Raw genomic sequence first — 18,763 nt, forward strand, 5'->3', positions numbered from 1 at the left:
GCGAAGCTATTCCCCGATCCCCCACAACAACACAACGGGGTTTATGGAGCGTGACGAGCGCGTAAAACGCAATTTAGCCAACTTTCCAGCCGTATAGTATAGACTATAGTTTCTCGTAATGGTTTTAGTAGTGAGAAGTGATACAGCGTTGCTCAACAATAGGCGAAACATAAGTAGTCAACCCCATGCTATTGGTTATAGGTTGTAGAGGCTCTTATATGAGCTGAAGAACAATAAAACGGTGAGATCTGCTGCGCGGAGACGAGGCCAAATGGGCCCAACGGGTATAAACAGCAGATGGAGTAGAGTTGCTACTTAGAACGCCTGAGCAAATGTCCACCTGTTGTCCAGAGAGGGCTCAACGTGTGTGTAGAGTTCAGAACAGAAGGAAAGTATACTTTGTCATTCGAAATCATTCCAGCCATAGCCTGTATTAACTACTATTTATTAACTATAAATATACTATACTTTTTATTTTTTAACTTCATTGTACTTTAGTTTGTATATATATGTTATTCCTCTTTACTTATCTTTTTACTGTATGAAGCATTCTCAGGGGCTCATACAGAACCAAGCATTTCACTGTAATGTATGTACTTTATACTGTAAGTGACAAATAAAAACAAACTTGAAACTTGAACTTGAACTACATGGCACACCCATCACACTACACAATGCATATTGAATATGTATCTTATTTTCTCTAAATAATCAATATTTAATAGTTGTATTGTATCATCATTCTTCTTCTTCTTCTTCTTATATAGACTATAGCCTATATCATTTGTTATGTTTCTCTACATGCTGAAAACCAACCATGCCATTCAAGGCTGCATGTGTAAAGGAGCCTGTATACGACTGTCACGGAAACTGGAATACTCTTTTTTCTTTCACAAACAAAAGCCGTTTCTGATAACCACCAGTATATACATGTCAAAAAGTTTTGAGCGGTGATAAAAGGTGCTTACCCAGTGGCGACAGCAAGGCCATATGTAAACATTACCAACGGCAAGTAATGACACAAGAATGCTAACGACATTATAATTCAGATCAAACCTCATGCTCTGGGTGGAAGAAAAGACACCATTAATCATTCAGTGAGAGAGATGGAACCCCGTCTGAAAGACAAAAGTCCTTCTGAAAACACACAAAACTCCATGTAAGCGTTTAGTAGAATATTAGAGGCCACTTATAATACATACATATTTAATGTATACATACACTTCAGCAGGAAATCATTTATTGGAGAATAAAATACTTGTATACACAAAAACACAATAGAGGTTTATCTTGGCCATTGGCAGTATAACTGAAAACAAAAAATTCCTAAATTAAATTAAAACGATCTCCTTTGAATGCGATGGAAACATAGTATTTCATTGTATACTTGTATGCCGTGACAAATAAAACTCTTGACGTAGTATACGGTCAAGAGGACAAAGTCAATTTTGAATAGAATTCTCATGAGAAAAGGTGAGACAAATATGGGGCTAGCATTTTGCCAATTATATCATATAGAGACCAGTCCATGCTGGACAGTGGACACCTCAGTCAACGGGCTGGGAGACATTTGGTCAAGTTATGTATTTCAGCCTCAGATCAAATAAACAACATTCCAGTCACCTTGTCCTCATTCTCTATAATTCACCTCTGAAAAGCTCTATTTTCTCTCTGATCCATCTCTGAAAAGCTCTATTCTATTTTAGTTGATTTTTATCTAGTTTTAGCTCCACACATTTTATGTTCTTTTACCAGTTTTAGCGCTTCTTATTTTATGTTTTTTTACTCCTTTTAGTCTTGCTTTTTTACATTCTCTTTTTTTTACTCTCTTGCTAGCTTTTATGTTCTTTTACAATGAAGCGTTTTGAGATTTGCTCCACAACTATAAAGTTTATCAAAAACTTTGATAAAACAAATCAAATATTATTATTATTATTCTCTTCTATGATCCATCTCTGAAAAGCTCCATCCTATATTTTCTGTTTTCTCCGATTCATCTCTGAAAACCGCTATTCTCTCTCAGTTTTCTCAGATTAATCTCTGCAAAGCTCTATTCTCTCCGTTTTCTGAACAGCTCTATGCTCTCTCTGTTTTCCCAGTAGTGGTGTAATAACCGGTGTAATAAACAGCAAAGTGACGCCACTTCCGGCGCCTCCCACCGGGGGCGTGGTCTTCGACAGGTGAACGTGAGTGGGCTGGGGCTGGGGGGGTGGGCGTGTCCTGAGGACTGAGAGCTGTCGGAGGCGGAGTCACCGCTGTGATGAGAGAGAGTGACACGGTTCCCTAGACATGGGAGTGGCTTCTGGAAGCACGGCGTCGCTCACCCGGAGAGGACTCTCTGGAATGGAGTGTGTGTGTTTCAGGGTCCGTGTTGTGGCCATCTTTCCGGTGTCTCTGCCCTCTGTGCGGTTTGTCTTTGTGGCCACCGCTTTTGTCTCTCTCTTGCTCGTGTCTCTCGTCGCCGCTGTCCCCGTGGAGGTGTCTGTGGTCCAGTGGCGGCCGCCACTGGGGGGCGCAAGGGCGCCGCCCCCCCCTCAGGCCCTGCCTGGTTATATGAGAGTAGAACAAGAAAAATTATCTTTTTGTTTTTTGTTTTATAGCCCTATAAATAATATAAACATGTTTAAAATGAATAATATTTACTCATTTTAAGTATGTTTGTATTTCCAATGCACAATATAACGTTATTATCGCAATTAAAAAACACTCGTTTTCCAGAGCAGGAAGTGACATCAGGTTTTTATAATTTTTTTAATTTTTTCGTATTTCTCGGCCCGGGCTATACGCGATAGCGCTCTGAGTGCGCGTCACAGTTTGATCGCTGTATCCGTCACAGCCAATCAGTGCATAACGCGTTGTGCGTTGAAATATGACTATTATGTTGGAATCCGGGCGCGATTTGAAGCGGTCTAGCCAGTAGCGTCAAGAATATCTGTAGCCGCATTTCGCGGAGACGCTCTCTGATTGGCCGACGCCAGTATTTTTTTCCGTAGCAGAATTTCACAGAGACGATCTCTGATTGGCCGAATCCAATTTCTAATGTTCCAATTCTAGGTTATTCCTAGGTTGGTCGGTGGAGATAGTTGTGTTGTTGTGAGAATGATGCAGGCAGCTGTTTGTCTTAGACGAGCGTGCCGTGACTGCAAGTTCTTTAGACTGTTAAGCTTAGGCACTCTTTCAAAGTTGGTTAAGGTTAGAGTTTGTCTTAGAGCATGGCGATAGAACGCCAGGTAGTTTGCAGTCTGTTCGAGCGGAAATGGACAAAGGAATGTACTTGTGTTGTGCTAACGAGCTAACACTTGGCTAACAAGCTATATGGCGGATGCAGTCTGGAGACAGACTACAGTGGACAGTGGTCTGGAATACATCATCAGTGGATTATACACGTTTATCAAGCTCTCCTGCCCTGGACGTTTCAACTAAACAGTGAGTCTCTCTCTCTCTCTCTCTCTCTCTCTCTCTCTCTCTCTCTCTCTCTCTCTCTCTGTGGTTAACGTTAACGTTTGTAAATAGTTTTTTTTAGGAGCAGTACTGTTAGGCTACTGCTGGCCATTCATGAAGCGAGACATTGCTGATTGTTTATTTATTTTATAACACAAGACTATGACTACCAACTGCCTAGCCAGCCGTGTATCAATCTTGGATGCAATAATAACGTTACCACACTGACTGTGTCGATGGCTCATTGATTTAACTACTGCAGCTCTCTCGGATTGAAAATACGTGGATTATGGCTTGTTCAATATCGTCTATGTTTGAATGAATGAATGAATGAGAACTTTATTAACAGATTGCAGAATGGGTACAATACAGTACGGCTCAATACACACAATTGTTAAGGGGATGCAGACCAGAGAAAGACGTTTGTCTTGTTTACATCAGGGTCCCAGATTTTCGATTCATATCGATAGTTTAATAGCTAGCCTTGGCTCGTTTAACAATATGCTAAATATGTGTACAGCCCTGTACTCATACTGAAGTTATTCTTGGTATATAATAGGTCTGATTGTGTAACGAATCGATTCCACGTCGCGCTGTGTGTGAGAGAGAGAGAAGGAGAGAGGGAGAGATCTGCACTTTTCTATTTATATATTGTGTTTCAAGTTGTGAATTAGAGTCTATAGACTATACTTTATTTGACTGGTTGTGTGTTGTTGTAGTAACAGCTGAGCGACTCGTTCATAAGAGCCGATTCATTGCCGTGAGTGTGAGTCGAATCGCTCAAGTCTTGCCATGAGTCTGTTGCGTGGTACTGTACTGTACATGTTTGCAAAATGTTTGGTATAGCGCCCCTAGTGGCGAAGTACCCACCGGCCGCCACTGCTGTGGTCGTCTCTGTGGCGATCTCTGTGATATCCGGGAGGTGTGCTGCTGCGACTCCTGTCCCGGGACCACCACTCACCCCTCGGGCGTCCCCCCGGAGCGGACTGTTCGGCCGCGGACGGGCCGTCGGAGCGCCGCTGCAGGCCCGACGAGCGCAGGGTGTTGACGAGGAAGCGCTTGTTGGTGCCGCGCAGAGGACACTTCATCCTGACGGACGAGAGCAAACAGACAAGGATTCAACCAAAGACTAACGCATGGACAGGATAGGTCCGCTCTCACTCAAATCTCTTGAGTGGTCATTTTGACTGGTACATCTTAACCCTTCCACTGCCACACTACAGAAGGTTAACCCTTTACTATCATACTACCGACGGTTGCCGTGAAAGGGTTAACATGCTGTTGTGTGGCAGTGAAAGGGTTAACCTTCTGTGTATTGTCGCAGTGAAAGGGTTAACCGGTTGGTAGTGCGGCAGTGAAAGGTGAAAGATGGCTGGCATAGAACCTTTGATAAAGTTGTGATGGAAATGGTAAAAGGCTGCATTTATATAGCACTTTTATCCAAAGCGTGTTACAATTTGTTCCTCACATTTTACCCATTCACTCACACATTCACACACCGACGGCAGAGGCAACCATGCAAGGTGCCAACCTGCTCATCGGGAGCAGTTAGGGGTTAAGTGTCTTGCTCAAGGACTTTGACACGCTGCCCCGGGAGGAGCGGGAATTGAACCGAGAACCTCCGGATTACCAGACGACTGCTCTACCTCCCGAGCCACTGTCGCCCCCCCAGTGGGCATTGGGTTGGTGCGTGAGACTCAATCCGTCTTTAAAACAGCACATCACAGTCTACCAGTAGGAGGAGAGAAGCCGATCGGGTATGTGTTCTGTGTGAAGTCAAGCCAGAGAACTACAGGAGAACATGGCGTGATCACCACTACAATGGTTCCATCCGCAGTGCACAGAGAACTACAGGAGAACATGGCGTGATCACCACTACAGGGAGGGGAGAGAACAGATGGTGGAGGTAAACGGTACCCTATCCGACAAGGAAGCATACTAGGACCACTACTGTTCCTAATTTATGCAAATTACATGTCGTCAGCTTGTGACTGCAACTTGTTCCTGTTTGCGGATGACTCAGCCCTGCTGGTCTCAGACAAGAACAAGTTACAGGTTGAAAAAACCCTCAGCTCGGAACTAGGTAAAATCTGCATATGGCTCGCCGACAACAAACTATCATTACACATGGGCAAAACAGAGTCCATTCTCTTCGGTTCAAATAACAAACTCAGCAAGACCGACGGCTTCTCAGTTACAGTGGGTGACAATATTGTCACAAGGAAAGATGAAATTACCTACCTGGGTTCCATCCTAGAGGCTAATCTTTCCTGTGACAAAATGGCATCCAATGTAATAAAAAAAGTCAACCAACGAACTCGATTCTTGTACCGGATCTCCTCTCTGGTAAACAAGAATACCCTGAAGACTCTGGCAGGAGCACTCATTCAAGGATACTACGACTATGCTTGCAGTGCACCTCATGGTACCAAAGCACCTCAAAGGCACTAAAAACCAAATTACAAACATCTCAAAACAAACTAGTCAGACTACTGCTTGACCTGACTCCTAGAACCCACCTCACCCCTGCACACTTTGCCAACCTAGGATGGCTTAGAGTAGACGACAGAGTACAGCAACTTGCAATGGGCCTGGTCTACAAGATACACTACACGACCAAGGTACCCATGTACATGTCAAAATACTTCCCAAAGGTCAGTGAATACCACGATCACAACACCAGAGGGAGCTCCACAAATCATGTAAAACCCGGATTCGGCTCAAACAAGGGACTAAACACGTTTCGCAATTATGCCACATCAATGTGGAACGCCCTACCCAAAGCTGTAAAGGAATGTGAATCACTACCCACCTTCAAAAACACTCTCAAAGAACACCTACGGGAGACTGCAATTCGAAACTGGCCCCTACAAATGTCCTAACCCAGTTGTACAATAAAGACCAAGCATGGCTTTGTCAGTATTCCAATGTACAGTGCCCCCCCCCCCTACCCAACCCCCCCCCCCCCACCTCCAATGTACAGCCCCACCCAACCCCACCCCACCTACCCAACCTCCTCCAATGTACAGTTTCTATGTCAAATGTATGTCAGTATTCCAATGTACAGTGTCCCCCCCCTACCCAACCTCCTCCAATGCACAGTTTCTATGTCAAATGTATATACACTCTTTTTCTGGATTTTTTTAGTATCACAAACAGTACTGTATTTGCAAATCTGGTATGTCATAAATGTATAGATGTAGCAGTACTGTCTATCTGTATGTCGTGTGTGTCATATGATGAATTGAAAATGGGGGACCCTGATGGAAACAAGACGAAAGTCTTTCTCAGGTCTGCATCCTCTTAACAATTGTATGTATTGAGTTGTACTGTACCCATTCTGCAATCTGTTAATAAACTTTTCAATCAATCAATCAATACAATGGTTCCATCCGCAGTGCACACTAGGGTCATCAGCAAGAAACACAACAGACATGTCTTTTGTCGCACCAGATAGCTACATAGCTGCATACATTATTTCCTGTTAATTCCTCTCTGCAGTGTAAAGATGATCATTCTGAGAAGCAAATAAACGCCTGTGGAAATTTAACCATTACACTAAAGATGAACACAACACTCAAACTTAAAATGTTTAGATAATAAAGTACCCAACCTGTCTTTAGCTAGTGAACACAACACACTAACTTAGTTTTTAGATAATAAAGTACTCAACCTCTACTGTCTTTAACTAGTGAACACAACCCTCTAACTTAACATTTTTAGATAATAAAGTACTCAACCTCTACTGTCTTTAACTATGAGTGAACACAACACTCTAACTTACCATCTCTAGATAATAAAGTACTCAACCTCTACTGTCTTTAACTATGAGTGAACACAACACTCTAACTTACCATCTCTAGATAATAAAGTACTCAACCTCTACTGTCGTTAACTATGAGTGAACACAACACTCTAACTTACCATCTTTAGATAATAAAGTACTCAACCTCTACTGTCGTTAACTATGAGTGAACACAACACTCTAACTTACCATCTCTAGATAATAAAGTACTCAACCTCTACTGTCTTAGTGAACAACCCTCTAACTTAAAATGTGAATCGTGATCTCAATTCTTAGAGAGAAAAATCATGATTCACATTTTAGCAAGAATCGTGCAGCCTTACTTTGAGCTCTAGAAAAGTGCCCTATAAATTGTATTTATTATTATTATTATTATTAAGTCAGTTGGCCTGGACTCAGGTCGGTCAGGTCGCTTGCCATGGCTCTTCGAGTCCATCAGGCAGACAACAGGTGTGTTCACATGCACACTAATATTCAGAATACTTGAGAAGTCCATCTATGAGTGTGTGCATGTAAACACCATATCCTGTTTAAAACAGCGGGATGAGCTCACATCCAACCATGAGAAGCCGGAATATGATCTGGAGTATGAATACGATATCTGAAGTATTGTATGAATATGATATCTGAAGTATTGTATGAATATGATATCTGAAGATATCTGAAGTATGAATATTATATCTGAAGATATCTGAAGTATGAATATGATATCTGAAGTATTGTATGAATATGATATCTGAAGTATTGTATGAATATGATATCTGGAGTATGAATATGATATCTGAAGTATTAATATGGTATTTGGAGTATGGATATGATATCTATCTGAAGTATGAATATGATATCTGAAGTATTAATATGATATCTGAAGTATGAATGATATAGATATCTGGAGCATTCATGATATCTGGAGTATGAATATGATATTTGGCATATTAATATGATATGGGACCTTTGGGACATTTTGGGGTGTTGTGGGGGTTGTGGTGAGTTCATGCGGGGAGTCCCTAGGGTGTCGGTGGGTTGGGGGAGTTTCGGCAATGGGGGCTGGCCGGGTCGGGGCGCATGCAGGGGGCTGGTGTTCGACTCTGGGAGAGATCTGGGGGGGGGGGGGTTTGGTTGGCGCCTATGGCTTTGGCTAGACCTTTCCCGGACCTTCCCTGGAGTTTGGTATTGGTCTCTTGCGTGTGCTTTGGTGGATTTTGATTGGTCTTCGTCATTGGGCTCCCTCGATTCGCTGGCTGGTTTTGGGGTTCCTTGTGTGGGGGGCTCGCTGTATCTTCTGCTGTGTTCCAGGGTGACCCAGGGGTCCCAGTGTTGTCTCAGACCATCCCGATCCTGCGTGTCTTCTCGTTTGGCCGCGGTTGTGTCTGTCTGCTTGAGTGTGTGGAGTCGTGGCTCCTTTGGCGTGGCAGCGGGTCCTGGGGCGCGTGGCCTGTCGTTCCTCTGTGGAGTTTGGTGGTGGGGGATGTGGGATTAGCTGGTTTTCTTTGTGATGGCGGGGGCACCGGGACCGGGGGGGGGGGGGGTGGGGCGGCCTGCAGGGGTGGCATTCCCGTCGCCGTGCATGGCGGTGTGTGGGGGCTGTTTTGTGTTTTCCTTCAGTCATGGCGTGCTTTATCGGGGGGGTGCGCCTTGGATGGGGATGTGGTGGGGATTGATGTGTGGGGTGTTTTGGGGGGACTGACTGTTCCGGGAAGGGGGAGGGGTCTGCACGTTTACATTGCACTACTTTTATTGTCTTTTATATACCTATTATGTCTGCAATTTATACATTGTTTTTTATTCTATCAATCTGTGTGCTGATTTTATGTTCATTTTATACTATATAGATAGTTATTCATATTTATTATTGTTATATTGTAGAAATGTGTGCATTGAAAGGTCTGTAAAGTCTCGACGACATTGAAAATGAGGGTGACCTCAATTGCCTTTTTGAGTATAAATAAAGGTTGATGATATCTGGAGTATTAATATATCTGGAGCATTAATATGATACCTGGAGTATGAATATTGCTTTTTTTGTTGTTCTTAGCTCTATTTATTTTAATAATTTTTTTTTTCTTATGTACCTTAGATACTATTGCCATGTATGTGTATATATATGCGTTTCATTACATGTATATATACATACATACCAATTATTCGCCTGTTCTATTCTCCATCCATCTATCATCCATAGCAACACTATATTATAACCGACATCCAGTTGGGGGATCCCCTTTGAACAGCCCATCTGAGGTTTATCTCCTCCACGTCACCTGTGGTGCTTTTCTTTTCCTATTGCTAGGTTTTTTTTATAATTTTTTTATTATCTTTTCCCCCCTTCTTTTTCCGTTTTTCTCCCCTCCCAATGTTAGTCGTTATGCCAATTCCCAATCCCCTTCCTGGTCGTTGCGCACTCTACCCCCTACCGTCGGTCTGGGAGGGCGGAGACTATCACATGCTTCCTCCGACACATGTGTACCCAGCCCACCACTTCTTTTCACCTGGCAGCGCGGACTCTCACTGGGAGAGTGTAACGTGTGGAAGGGTCACACTACCTCCCCCAGATCCTTCCCTCGCTGTGCAGGTGGCGGTGCCCCGACCGAACTGTAGGAGTCGCTGTTTACAACGACCAGGACACACCCTCGCCGGGTTTCCCACCCGCTAACACCGCCAATTGTGTCAGTATGGACGGTCGGCCAACCCGGAAGCACCACAGCTGGATTCGATCCCACTGTCTCTGTGGTGGTAGACAGACGCTTAGTCCGCTGTGCTACCCGGCCGCCTATTGCTAGGTTTTTAGTGAGTCGTTCCTTATCTTCACTGGGGAAAGTCTGGGAGTGTCGCATATTGGATTTTATGGTGGTTTTTGTTCTTGATCTATTGTGATGTTTCTTCTTGACTTGTACAGCCCATGGGGACAATGTGATCTCGGGCTCTACAAATACATTTGATTTTATTATGATATCTGGAGTATGAATATGATATCTGAAGTATCAAAATATTAATTGTAATTATAATAAATTAAATAATTGTATACTTTTTATTCCATGTTCTGTCTTCTAATAATATATTCCATTACTTTTCCTGATATTTTAGGTTTTTGTCACAGTATCGTTTTAGAATCGGTATCGTGATACTTGGGCTGGTATCTGTACCGAAGTCAAACTTTTGGTATTGTGACAACACTAATCTGGAGTATGAATATGATATATTGAGTATGAATATGATATGATATCCAGAGTCTGAATATTACATCTACACCCAGGTGTAGTCCTTGAAGACCATCATCACATCACCGCAACGTCATCAAAGAGAAGCCGGCTATTCTCGGTCCTTGCTCCAGAATGGTGGAACGAACTTCCCACCACAGTTAGGACAGCCAAAACCCGACCAATTTTCCGCCATCGACTAAAAACACACTTCTTCAGTCAATATCTGAAATGAAGAAGAAAGAAAAGGAAGAAAAAGAAAAGAAAAACGAACCTGCGTACTAGGGCTGTCTTAAATACTTCGAAGCTTCGAAGCTTCGTTCGATGGGCATGGGATTCGAATATGAAAATAAAATTCGATTATGTAAAAAAATACATATGATTCTTTTTTTGCAAAATCAACTCTGCCTTTCTTTGTTAATTACAACAAGCAATGCTGTTTGTTATTTAAGATGAGGTCGGACTCGGCACTGACAGATTTGTGTTCATTGTGCTGCTTTTATAAAGCCTCAAATGACGGCTTACAATATTTCATGAAAGCAAAGTTGTCTAAGATTTAAAAAGGTTTAAACTTTACAGCACTGACAAAGTTGAACAAAGTGCGATACAAGTCCCACAACATAAAAAAAGAAATATATAAAAAAGAAAATTAATAATCTTAATTTTTTGTATTTTTCTTTATTTCGAAGCTTCGAATAAAAAACGAATCTCGGCCCCGCGAAGCTTCGAATTAAAAAAAGAATCGAAGGTCAGCCCTACTTCGTACTGTCTTTTACTATCATGCACTTTGCCACTAAATAATCTGCCTTGCCTATACTACTACCTACTCTGCAAATGTTATGTCTTTACTACTATGCACTCAACACCGCAGCACCCAAGTTTCAACACTGTTTGACGAACATCGTTACTCGGCTGAAAGAGTCGTACCCTTCCTGCTGAACTTGTAAGTCGCTTTGGATAAAAGCGTCAGCTAAATGACAACATGTAAATGTACATCTGGAGTATGAATATCTGTTATCTGGAGTATGAATATCTGTTATCTGAAGTATGTCAATATTAGCCCGACATTGAGGCCCGTAAACATCTTGTTCCCTGTTCTGCGGCCCGTGTTGTGTTCCGTTTCCATGGTGATGCTCACAATAGACGGCTTCCACTTGACAACATAAACATTCTAATTAGACCGAAGTTCATTTCCTATTACAGCGTATTGCAAATAATATCAATAGTGGACAGAAAATAAACTTGGGTCCAAGGGGTTTACATATGTGTACATATGTGCATTTTGGTAATCAGGACATACATTACATTTACATTTGACAGTCATTTAGCTGAAACGCTTTTATCCAAAGCGACTTACAAGTTTTGTACGACAAGTCAACAGGAAGGGCACAACTCTAGTAACAATGTTCTTCAAAGTGTTGAGTGCTACAGTGTAGGTTAGTAGTATATTAGGACATGTGCATGTGCATTTTTTTAAAAGTATTTCAGATATTGATTGAAGAAGTGTGTCTTTAGTTGACGGCGAAAGATTGGTCGGGTTTCGGCTGTCCCAACTGTGGTGGGAAGTTCGTTCCACCATTGTGGGGCAAAATACAAATGACTATTAACATCTTATCCTATCTACGAACTTAACCAGGATATTGGCTAATATCCAGCATATTAATGTCCTTGTAAATGCAGTCAATATTAGGGATGGGCACGAGTAATTCAAGTATGTTTTCCCAGATCGAGTACTCGCATGAATGACTTGAGTAGCGCTTGAGCAATTGTGTAAAGTTTTCTGTCTTCATCCACACAAAGAACGCCTGTTCGTTTATTTTATTTGATGTGAATAGTTTATTTACACGTAATTCATATTACCAAACTTCTCCTCCACTGCAACATTACCATGCTCCCAGCTGTGACACACCCGTAACCACTCTGAACTAGGCTTGGGTACCGTTCACATTTGAACCGATACCGGTACCCGTGAATCGATACCGGTACCCAACGGTACCTTTTTCCGGTACTTTAGTCTCTAAAAATGTTATCTACCTAGTATCTACAACACTTGGGACCGTTTTCGGCTTGCCATTGCCCCGACTGCTTTGTTGTTGTTGAATCAATCCTAGGTAAGCGTGTATTGTGCGCGTGAACATTGACGTGAACGTGCGGCACACTTCATAGGTTTCGTTTCGCGGTAAAGGAAACGTTGATGTCATAAAATTCAATTAAAAAATAAAAGGTTTTAAAATAAATGTATTACCGAAATGTGGCACCGGTGGATCTCACGTGAAGCGGTACTCGTGTGGGTGTGATTCGGTCGATACCCTTAAAAGTAGCGGATTCGGGGGCGGCTACGTGGCGTAGTGGGCAAGGCACTCGCCACGAATGACGGAGACGCTGGGCTTGCCTGTTCGAGCCCAGCGCTCCACATTGCTTTCAGTTTAGCTGGTCGTTCATACTAATACACATTGGCCGTATTAGGGGGTGGGAAACTGATGGGTGGGGATCGGGCGTTGTGGACAGCGACTCCTACAGGTCGGTTGGTGCGCCTGCGCAGTAGAATCAGGAAGTGTCGGGGGCAGCGTGAGCCTCCCACGCGTTACTCCTCGCCACTGAGAGATCGAGCTGCACAGGTGAAAAGATGCGACTGCTGTTACCTCAAGTACCGGAGGGGACTTGTGCTATGTATGACTTAGTCCACATTGCAGCCGGCTTGTGGGAGGCAAGAAACAGCGTTCGTGACAGGGGAGGGTTGAATTGGATGATACGAAATTGGGATGGGAGGAAAATATAGAAAATGGGAGAAAAAGTGGATAAAAAAAAAAAAGTAGCAGATTCGGTCCCCATCCCTACTCTGAACACCATTCCTCCCTCAGTGCGCACTGACAGCTGACCTTCTCAGCTTCCCGCCGCTGCATCCTACTATCACGTATTGCACGTACAAAAATAAACATAAATCTTATAATAGAGGTGCACCACATTTCAATACAAAACATGTACTCTAAGCGCATACTCATTTTAACTAGTGCTGTCAGGCGATTAGAAAAATGTATCTAATTAATTACAGGATTTGTAATGAATTAATCTAATTAATCGCATTTTAATCGCATAACCATTTTAGGCCTGATATTTTATATTCTATAATCATATTTCAAATTGCATGTGTCCGGATGGCAGAATTCAGTACTGTATCTACAAAACCTTCTGTTTAATCATCTTCCCTTTATTCATTTACGGTATTTAGATTTTTCAGGTCTGGTCAATTTTTGCATGGTGTTGTTAAAAAATATATATATATATTGAATTGATATTCTCATTTGTTTCATTACAATTTACTCAAGCCTAGTAACAGACACAGTATTTCTGACACTGGGAATACATTCCCTGAGATCCATAGATGTCCCTAGAATCAGATACCAAGAACATGCAAATGGACCATTTAAAAAAAAAGTCTGTAAATGTTTATTCTACCTTCTTATGGGATGAATGAGATTTAAAAAAATATATAAAAAAAAATGAAAAAATTTATAAAATAAATAAATAAATAAAAATACTTTTTTTTAAATGAATTTTGAGTTAATTTTCATAACGCGATAATTTGCTGTGTAATTAATTAATCTAATTAACGCGATAAACTGACAGCCCTAATTTTAACATCAACATAATATCATAACAAACATAACATATGATGATTGTTTAGGGAAATGCATTTTTAGAATGCATCTTAAAACGCATGGCAGCAGCAATAACGAGATACGAGTCACACACTAGTGTTGCAGTCGAGTCACTAAACCTAGAGTCCGAGTCTCGAGTCCACAGTGTTCAAGTCCGAGTCCAAGTCAGTCACCAAAGAAGAGCCAGAGTCGAGTCCCATTACCCGAGTCCAAGTCATCAAGGTTGAGTCCACTCCACTCTGGCAGTCAAAGAGCTGACATACAAATAGAAAAAGGACTAAATAAAATTAAATAATGCTTATGCCAAATGATTAGGGCCTATTACAATTTTTCTTTTCTTTTTATAAATAACTGTATTTATCAATTAACAAGTCTGAGTCCTTGTCTGCACCTTCCGAGTCTGAATGCAGTCAATGCTCGAGTCCAAGTCCAAGTCTGAGTCATCAGTGCTCAAGTCCAAGTCGAGTCACGAGTCCTGAAAATCAGTCCAGGACTCGGACTCGAGTACTACAACACTGTCACACACACACTTGCATTATGTCTCGCTCTGCGGATATAACAATGCACAGAAATATACCCGATGCTTAATGCGTATTGTCAGTCAAAACAGTAATTATACCATTTGTAATAATTACCTCCACTCTTGTCCACAGCAGGTCTCTCCGCTCATGGAACGGCATGTCCGTATCACTAGTCTATGAACGCTACGCAAAGTGGACGACATGTGGTTGGCACAATTTGGAAATGCACAAACTGTTATCTTTCAGTTAACGCTAAGCTAGCTTTCAACGCAACAGCGTTTTTGCGGTACTACGCGCTCACGCTCCACAGCTGACCAGTGTTGTCTTCCTGCGCCAACTCAAGCCTTGTGGGATTTCAGAGCGAGAGTTCTGTTTCAGTGGCACAAACAAGCACTTTTGGCAAAACATTTTTTTTATAATTTTTTATTTTGAGCACCCTCAAAAACCACTGGAGTTCAGTTAACCCTTTCACTGCCACACTACCAAACGGTTAACCATTTCACTGTGACAATACAGAAGGTTAACCCTTTCACTGCCACACGACAGCAGGTTAACCCTTTCACTACCACACACAAGCCTTTAGGGCGGCCGGGTAGCGCAGCGGACTAAGCGTCTGTCTACCACCGCAGAGACAGTGGGATCGAATCCGGCTGCCGCGGTGCCTCCGGCTTGGTCGGTCGTCCATACTGACACAATTGGCAGTGTCAGCGGGTGGGAAAGCCGGTGGGGTGGGTCCTGGTCGTTGTAAACAGCGACTCCCACAGGTCGGTCAGGGCGCCTGGCCTGCACAGCGAGGGAGGGAACTGGGGGAGGTAGTGTGATCCTCCCACACGTTACACTTCCCCAGTGAGAGTCCTCGCTGCCAGGTGAAAAGAGGCTGCTGGCTGTCTCCTATGACCTATGTGACGGAGGTAGCATGTGATAGACTTCAGGGCTCCCTAGACCGGCAAGTGGGGGGCAAATGCGCACAACGACCAGGAAGGGGAGGGGGGAAATTGGCATAACGACTAAATTGGGATGGGAGAAAAATACAGAAAAATAGGGAGGAGAAAAAGTAGATGAAAAAAAGAAGGTTAACCCTTTACTATCACACTACAGACGGTCACACACTACAGCCTTCTGTAGTGTGGTAGTGAAAGGGTTAAAACAGCGAGTGCTCCATGCAGTAATAGATTACTCACACCCATCCCTAGTGGATAATATGTGGTCATCTGACTGGACCGGGCCACCTCCACCAGTACTCACCATCCGGCCGGTCCCATGGTCTCCGCTCGGACCCGCGCTCTGCTCGTCTCCCTCAGCAGCTCCTCCACGGCACGCCTACAGTCAGGGGTGGGAAGTAACCAAGTATTTTTTTTACTGCAGCTTGATTTAATATTGTGTAACGTGCTGTCAACAAAGTATGACTTCCCCGTTTCACCCCCTCATCATTTCAATACCTGAAACCAACCGGTGAACAGCTGACTTTTACTCATACTACTACACCACGTGACCCCCTGGTGAAGGACGTGACCACAACAACCCATCTTGTCTATACGTGTCACCAACAAGTACTATACGTACAATTCAGAGGTACTTGTACTTTACTTGGGTATTTTCACTTTAAGGACCTTGTACTTTAGTTTATTTATAAGAACATGGTATAAGTTGATGAAGATGATGCACTTAATCAGAGCAGCAGAACTGGACCACATACCACTTTAACATAACCTTTAATCAGAGCAGCAGAACTGGACCATGTACCACTTTAACACAACCTTTAATCAGAGCAGCAGAACTGGACCATGTACCACTTTAACACAACCTTTAATCAGAGCAGCAGAACTGGACCATGTACCACTTTAACACAACCTTTAATCAGAGCAGCAGAACTGGACCACATACCACTTTAACATAAACTTGATCGAGGTAAGGAACTTTTGTAATATAATATAACTTCTCTACTTTAAGTAGAATATTGAATGGACTTCTACATTTACCAGAAGAGTATTTCATCTGAGTATTTCTACTTTTACCAGAGTGCTATGTTATCTGAGTATTTCTACTTTTACCAGAGTGCTATATGTTATCCGAGTATTTCTATTTCCATAAATGTCATGTATGTTGTGTATGTCATAAATGAAAATGGGGGACCCTGATGGAAACAAGACAAACGTCTTTCTCTGGTCTGCATCCCCTTAACAATTGTATGTATTGAGCCGTACTGTATTGTACCCATTCTGCAATCTGTTAAATAAAGTTTTCATTCATTCATTCATTCATTCATTCATTCATTCATTCTACTTTTACCAGAGTACTGTTATTAGGGTATTTCTACTTTTACTTCTTCCACTGCACCACTGTCCAGAGTAGGGACAGAATAAAAAGGACAAGAAGAAGAGGAGAGGATAAATTAGGAGAAAAGAAGAGAACCGTACTAAGGAGAATATATGAGAAGGGAGGGGGTTAGAGATGGCACAAAGAAGACTATAGGAAACTATAGGAGAGAGCCAAGGAAAGAATAATTTAATCAAGTGAGAGAAAACAGAGGAAGGCAGAAGGAGGGAGGGAGGGAGGAGAGGAGATGGGGAGTAAATCATTAGCAGGGGACAGCGTGTCCTCGGTTGACCCACGTTGCTGAATCTGCGGATTCAGTGGATGGGACTATTTTAGCCGACCTTTTTTGTATTTTATTTTTTTATTATTTTTTAAACAAACATATAAACAAACATGATAACACACGATAAGATATACAAGCATTAATTGTCAGGGCACATCCAATGAGATCACCTTTTAGTTAGTTGTCTTATATAAGATATACCCATAATACCTGTTATCTAAAAAAAAAAACCTACACACATGTTTTAGCCGACCTTTGACCTGCACATGGCATGGATGTATATTGTGGTGATATCAGACTGCCACACAAACTTGAGATAACCTCTCTCTCTAACACACGTACACATGCACTTCTGACACTCCATCAAACCACGCCCACACACACACACACACACACCACACACGCGAGTAACCTCAAGTCCTAGCAGCTGACAGCCGAGCTAAAAATATCCTTCCGACCAGTTACTGTAGGTGGGCATGGAGTCCGGACGGATGAGTAACGGTAAATGTATCAGGCAGAAATACACACTAGGCTTTATGCAGCGATCAATTATTATTAGCTGGGGCACATACTTCTCCAAGTCACCATCTCCTGCCATGGTGTGGCGATCCAATAAAATGTCCTATAAAAAAGGAAAAACCAGGAGACAATTGATTCATATACGTCTTTTGTTTACTTCTCAGCCACGGGGACTTTCAAGCAGGACCCTGTAATTCGGTGTAACCGAGGCTGTGCCTGACTAAAATTGACCAACGTTTTCAAGGAAATTCGAGACAATTAATAACGTATTCAACTAAAAAAGAAAAGCATGAAGCACAAGTATTAACAACGCATTTCATTCTATTTTATGGTGGATATATATATTAAGTATTATATATAGTATTGAAGTACATTTTAATCAGGCATATTAAAAGCCAAACGCTATGACTTTTGTCTTTGGACTGACAGGGCTTTTAGAGCCCGCCCACCTGGTTGACGGACAGCGCGCCCGGAGCGAGGGGCGGTGCGGCGCCGCGCAGAGAGAGGCACGGGGGCGTTTTCGTGCGGCTGCGGAGCGGTTCGTTGCGGTGAACGTGTGTGATTGAGGTCCCGTAGCTAATTGTCCCCCCTCTCGGGGCCGGAGTTCAGGGCACGAAGGAGAAGCCTGCATAGGTAATATATTGCATATTATATTCTACTTGCACGTCTCCAGACTATAGTGTCACAATGTCCAGATGTCTAGCATTTAAACCGTTAATGTCGCTTCATCTGCCCGCTCTCTATTCCGCCTCGGAAGGGTGGGAGGGAATCAGGCAGATGGGGGGCAATGATAAAAAAAAAAAAATGGACCGACAAATCAAATATGTTCAAGGCCTTTGTACAACAGGCTATAGAAGATGGACCATTGCAGAAGGCGAAATAGTAGCCAAGGACAATGGATGGGGGGGGGGCTCTGATCATGATTATCAACGAAATCCATATTATATTATTGTTATTGCATTTCTCATTGTTTTGAAATCTATTGCAATGCACCCGGTACAATAGTAGGCTAGGCTAGGCCT

At 42.6% G+C, this 18,763-nt stretch overlaps 1 protein-coding gene across 1 annotated transcript; it reads right to left on the bottom strand.

Annotated features, from left to right (window-relative positions):
- Window positions 1-1,229: 1,229 nt before the first annotated feature.
- On the bottom strand, window positions 1,230-17,905 carry LOC311237692 (uncharacterized protein). Its single transcript, XM_084325663.1, has 4 exons — window positions 17,795-17,905; window positions 15,869-15,943; window positions 4,312-4,530; window positions 1,230-2,545 (listed from the first exon to the last, which is right to left on the bottom strand). The coding sequence occupies exons 1-4, from the start codon at window positions 17,818-17,820 to the stop codon at window positions 2,284-2,286; spliced, it is 582 nt and encodes a 193-aa protein (XP_084181789.1). The 5' UTR covers window positions 17,821-17,905; the 3' UTR covers window positions 1,230-2,283.
- Between the last annotated feature and the right edge of the window lie 858 nt (window positions 17,906-18,763).

This window comes from Notolepis coatsorum (assembly GCF_963971535.1).
Source record: "Notolepis coatsorum genome assembly, chromosome: 12".
In the NCBI taxonomy this organism is placed as follows: Eukaryota; Metazoa; Chordata; class Actinopteri; order Aulopiformes; family Paralepididae; genus Notolepis; species Notolepis coatsorum.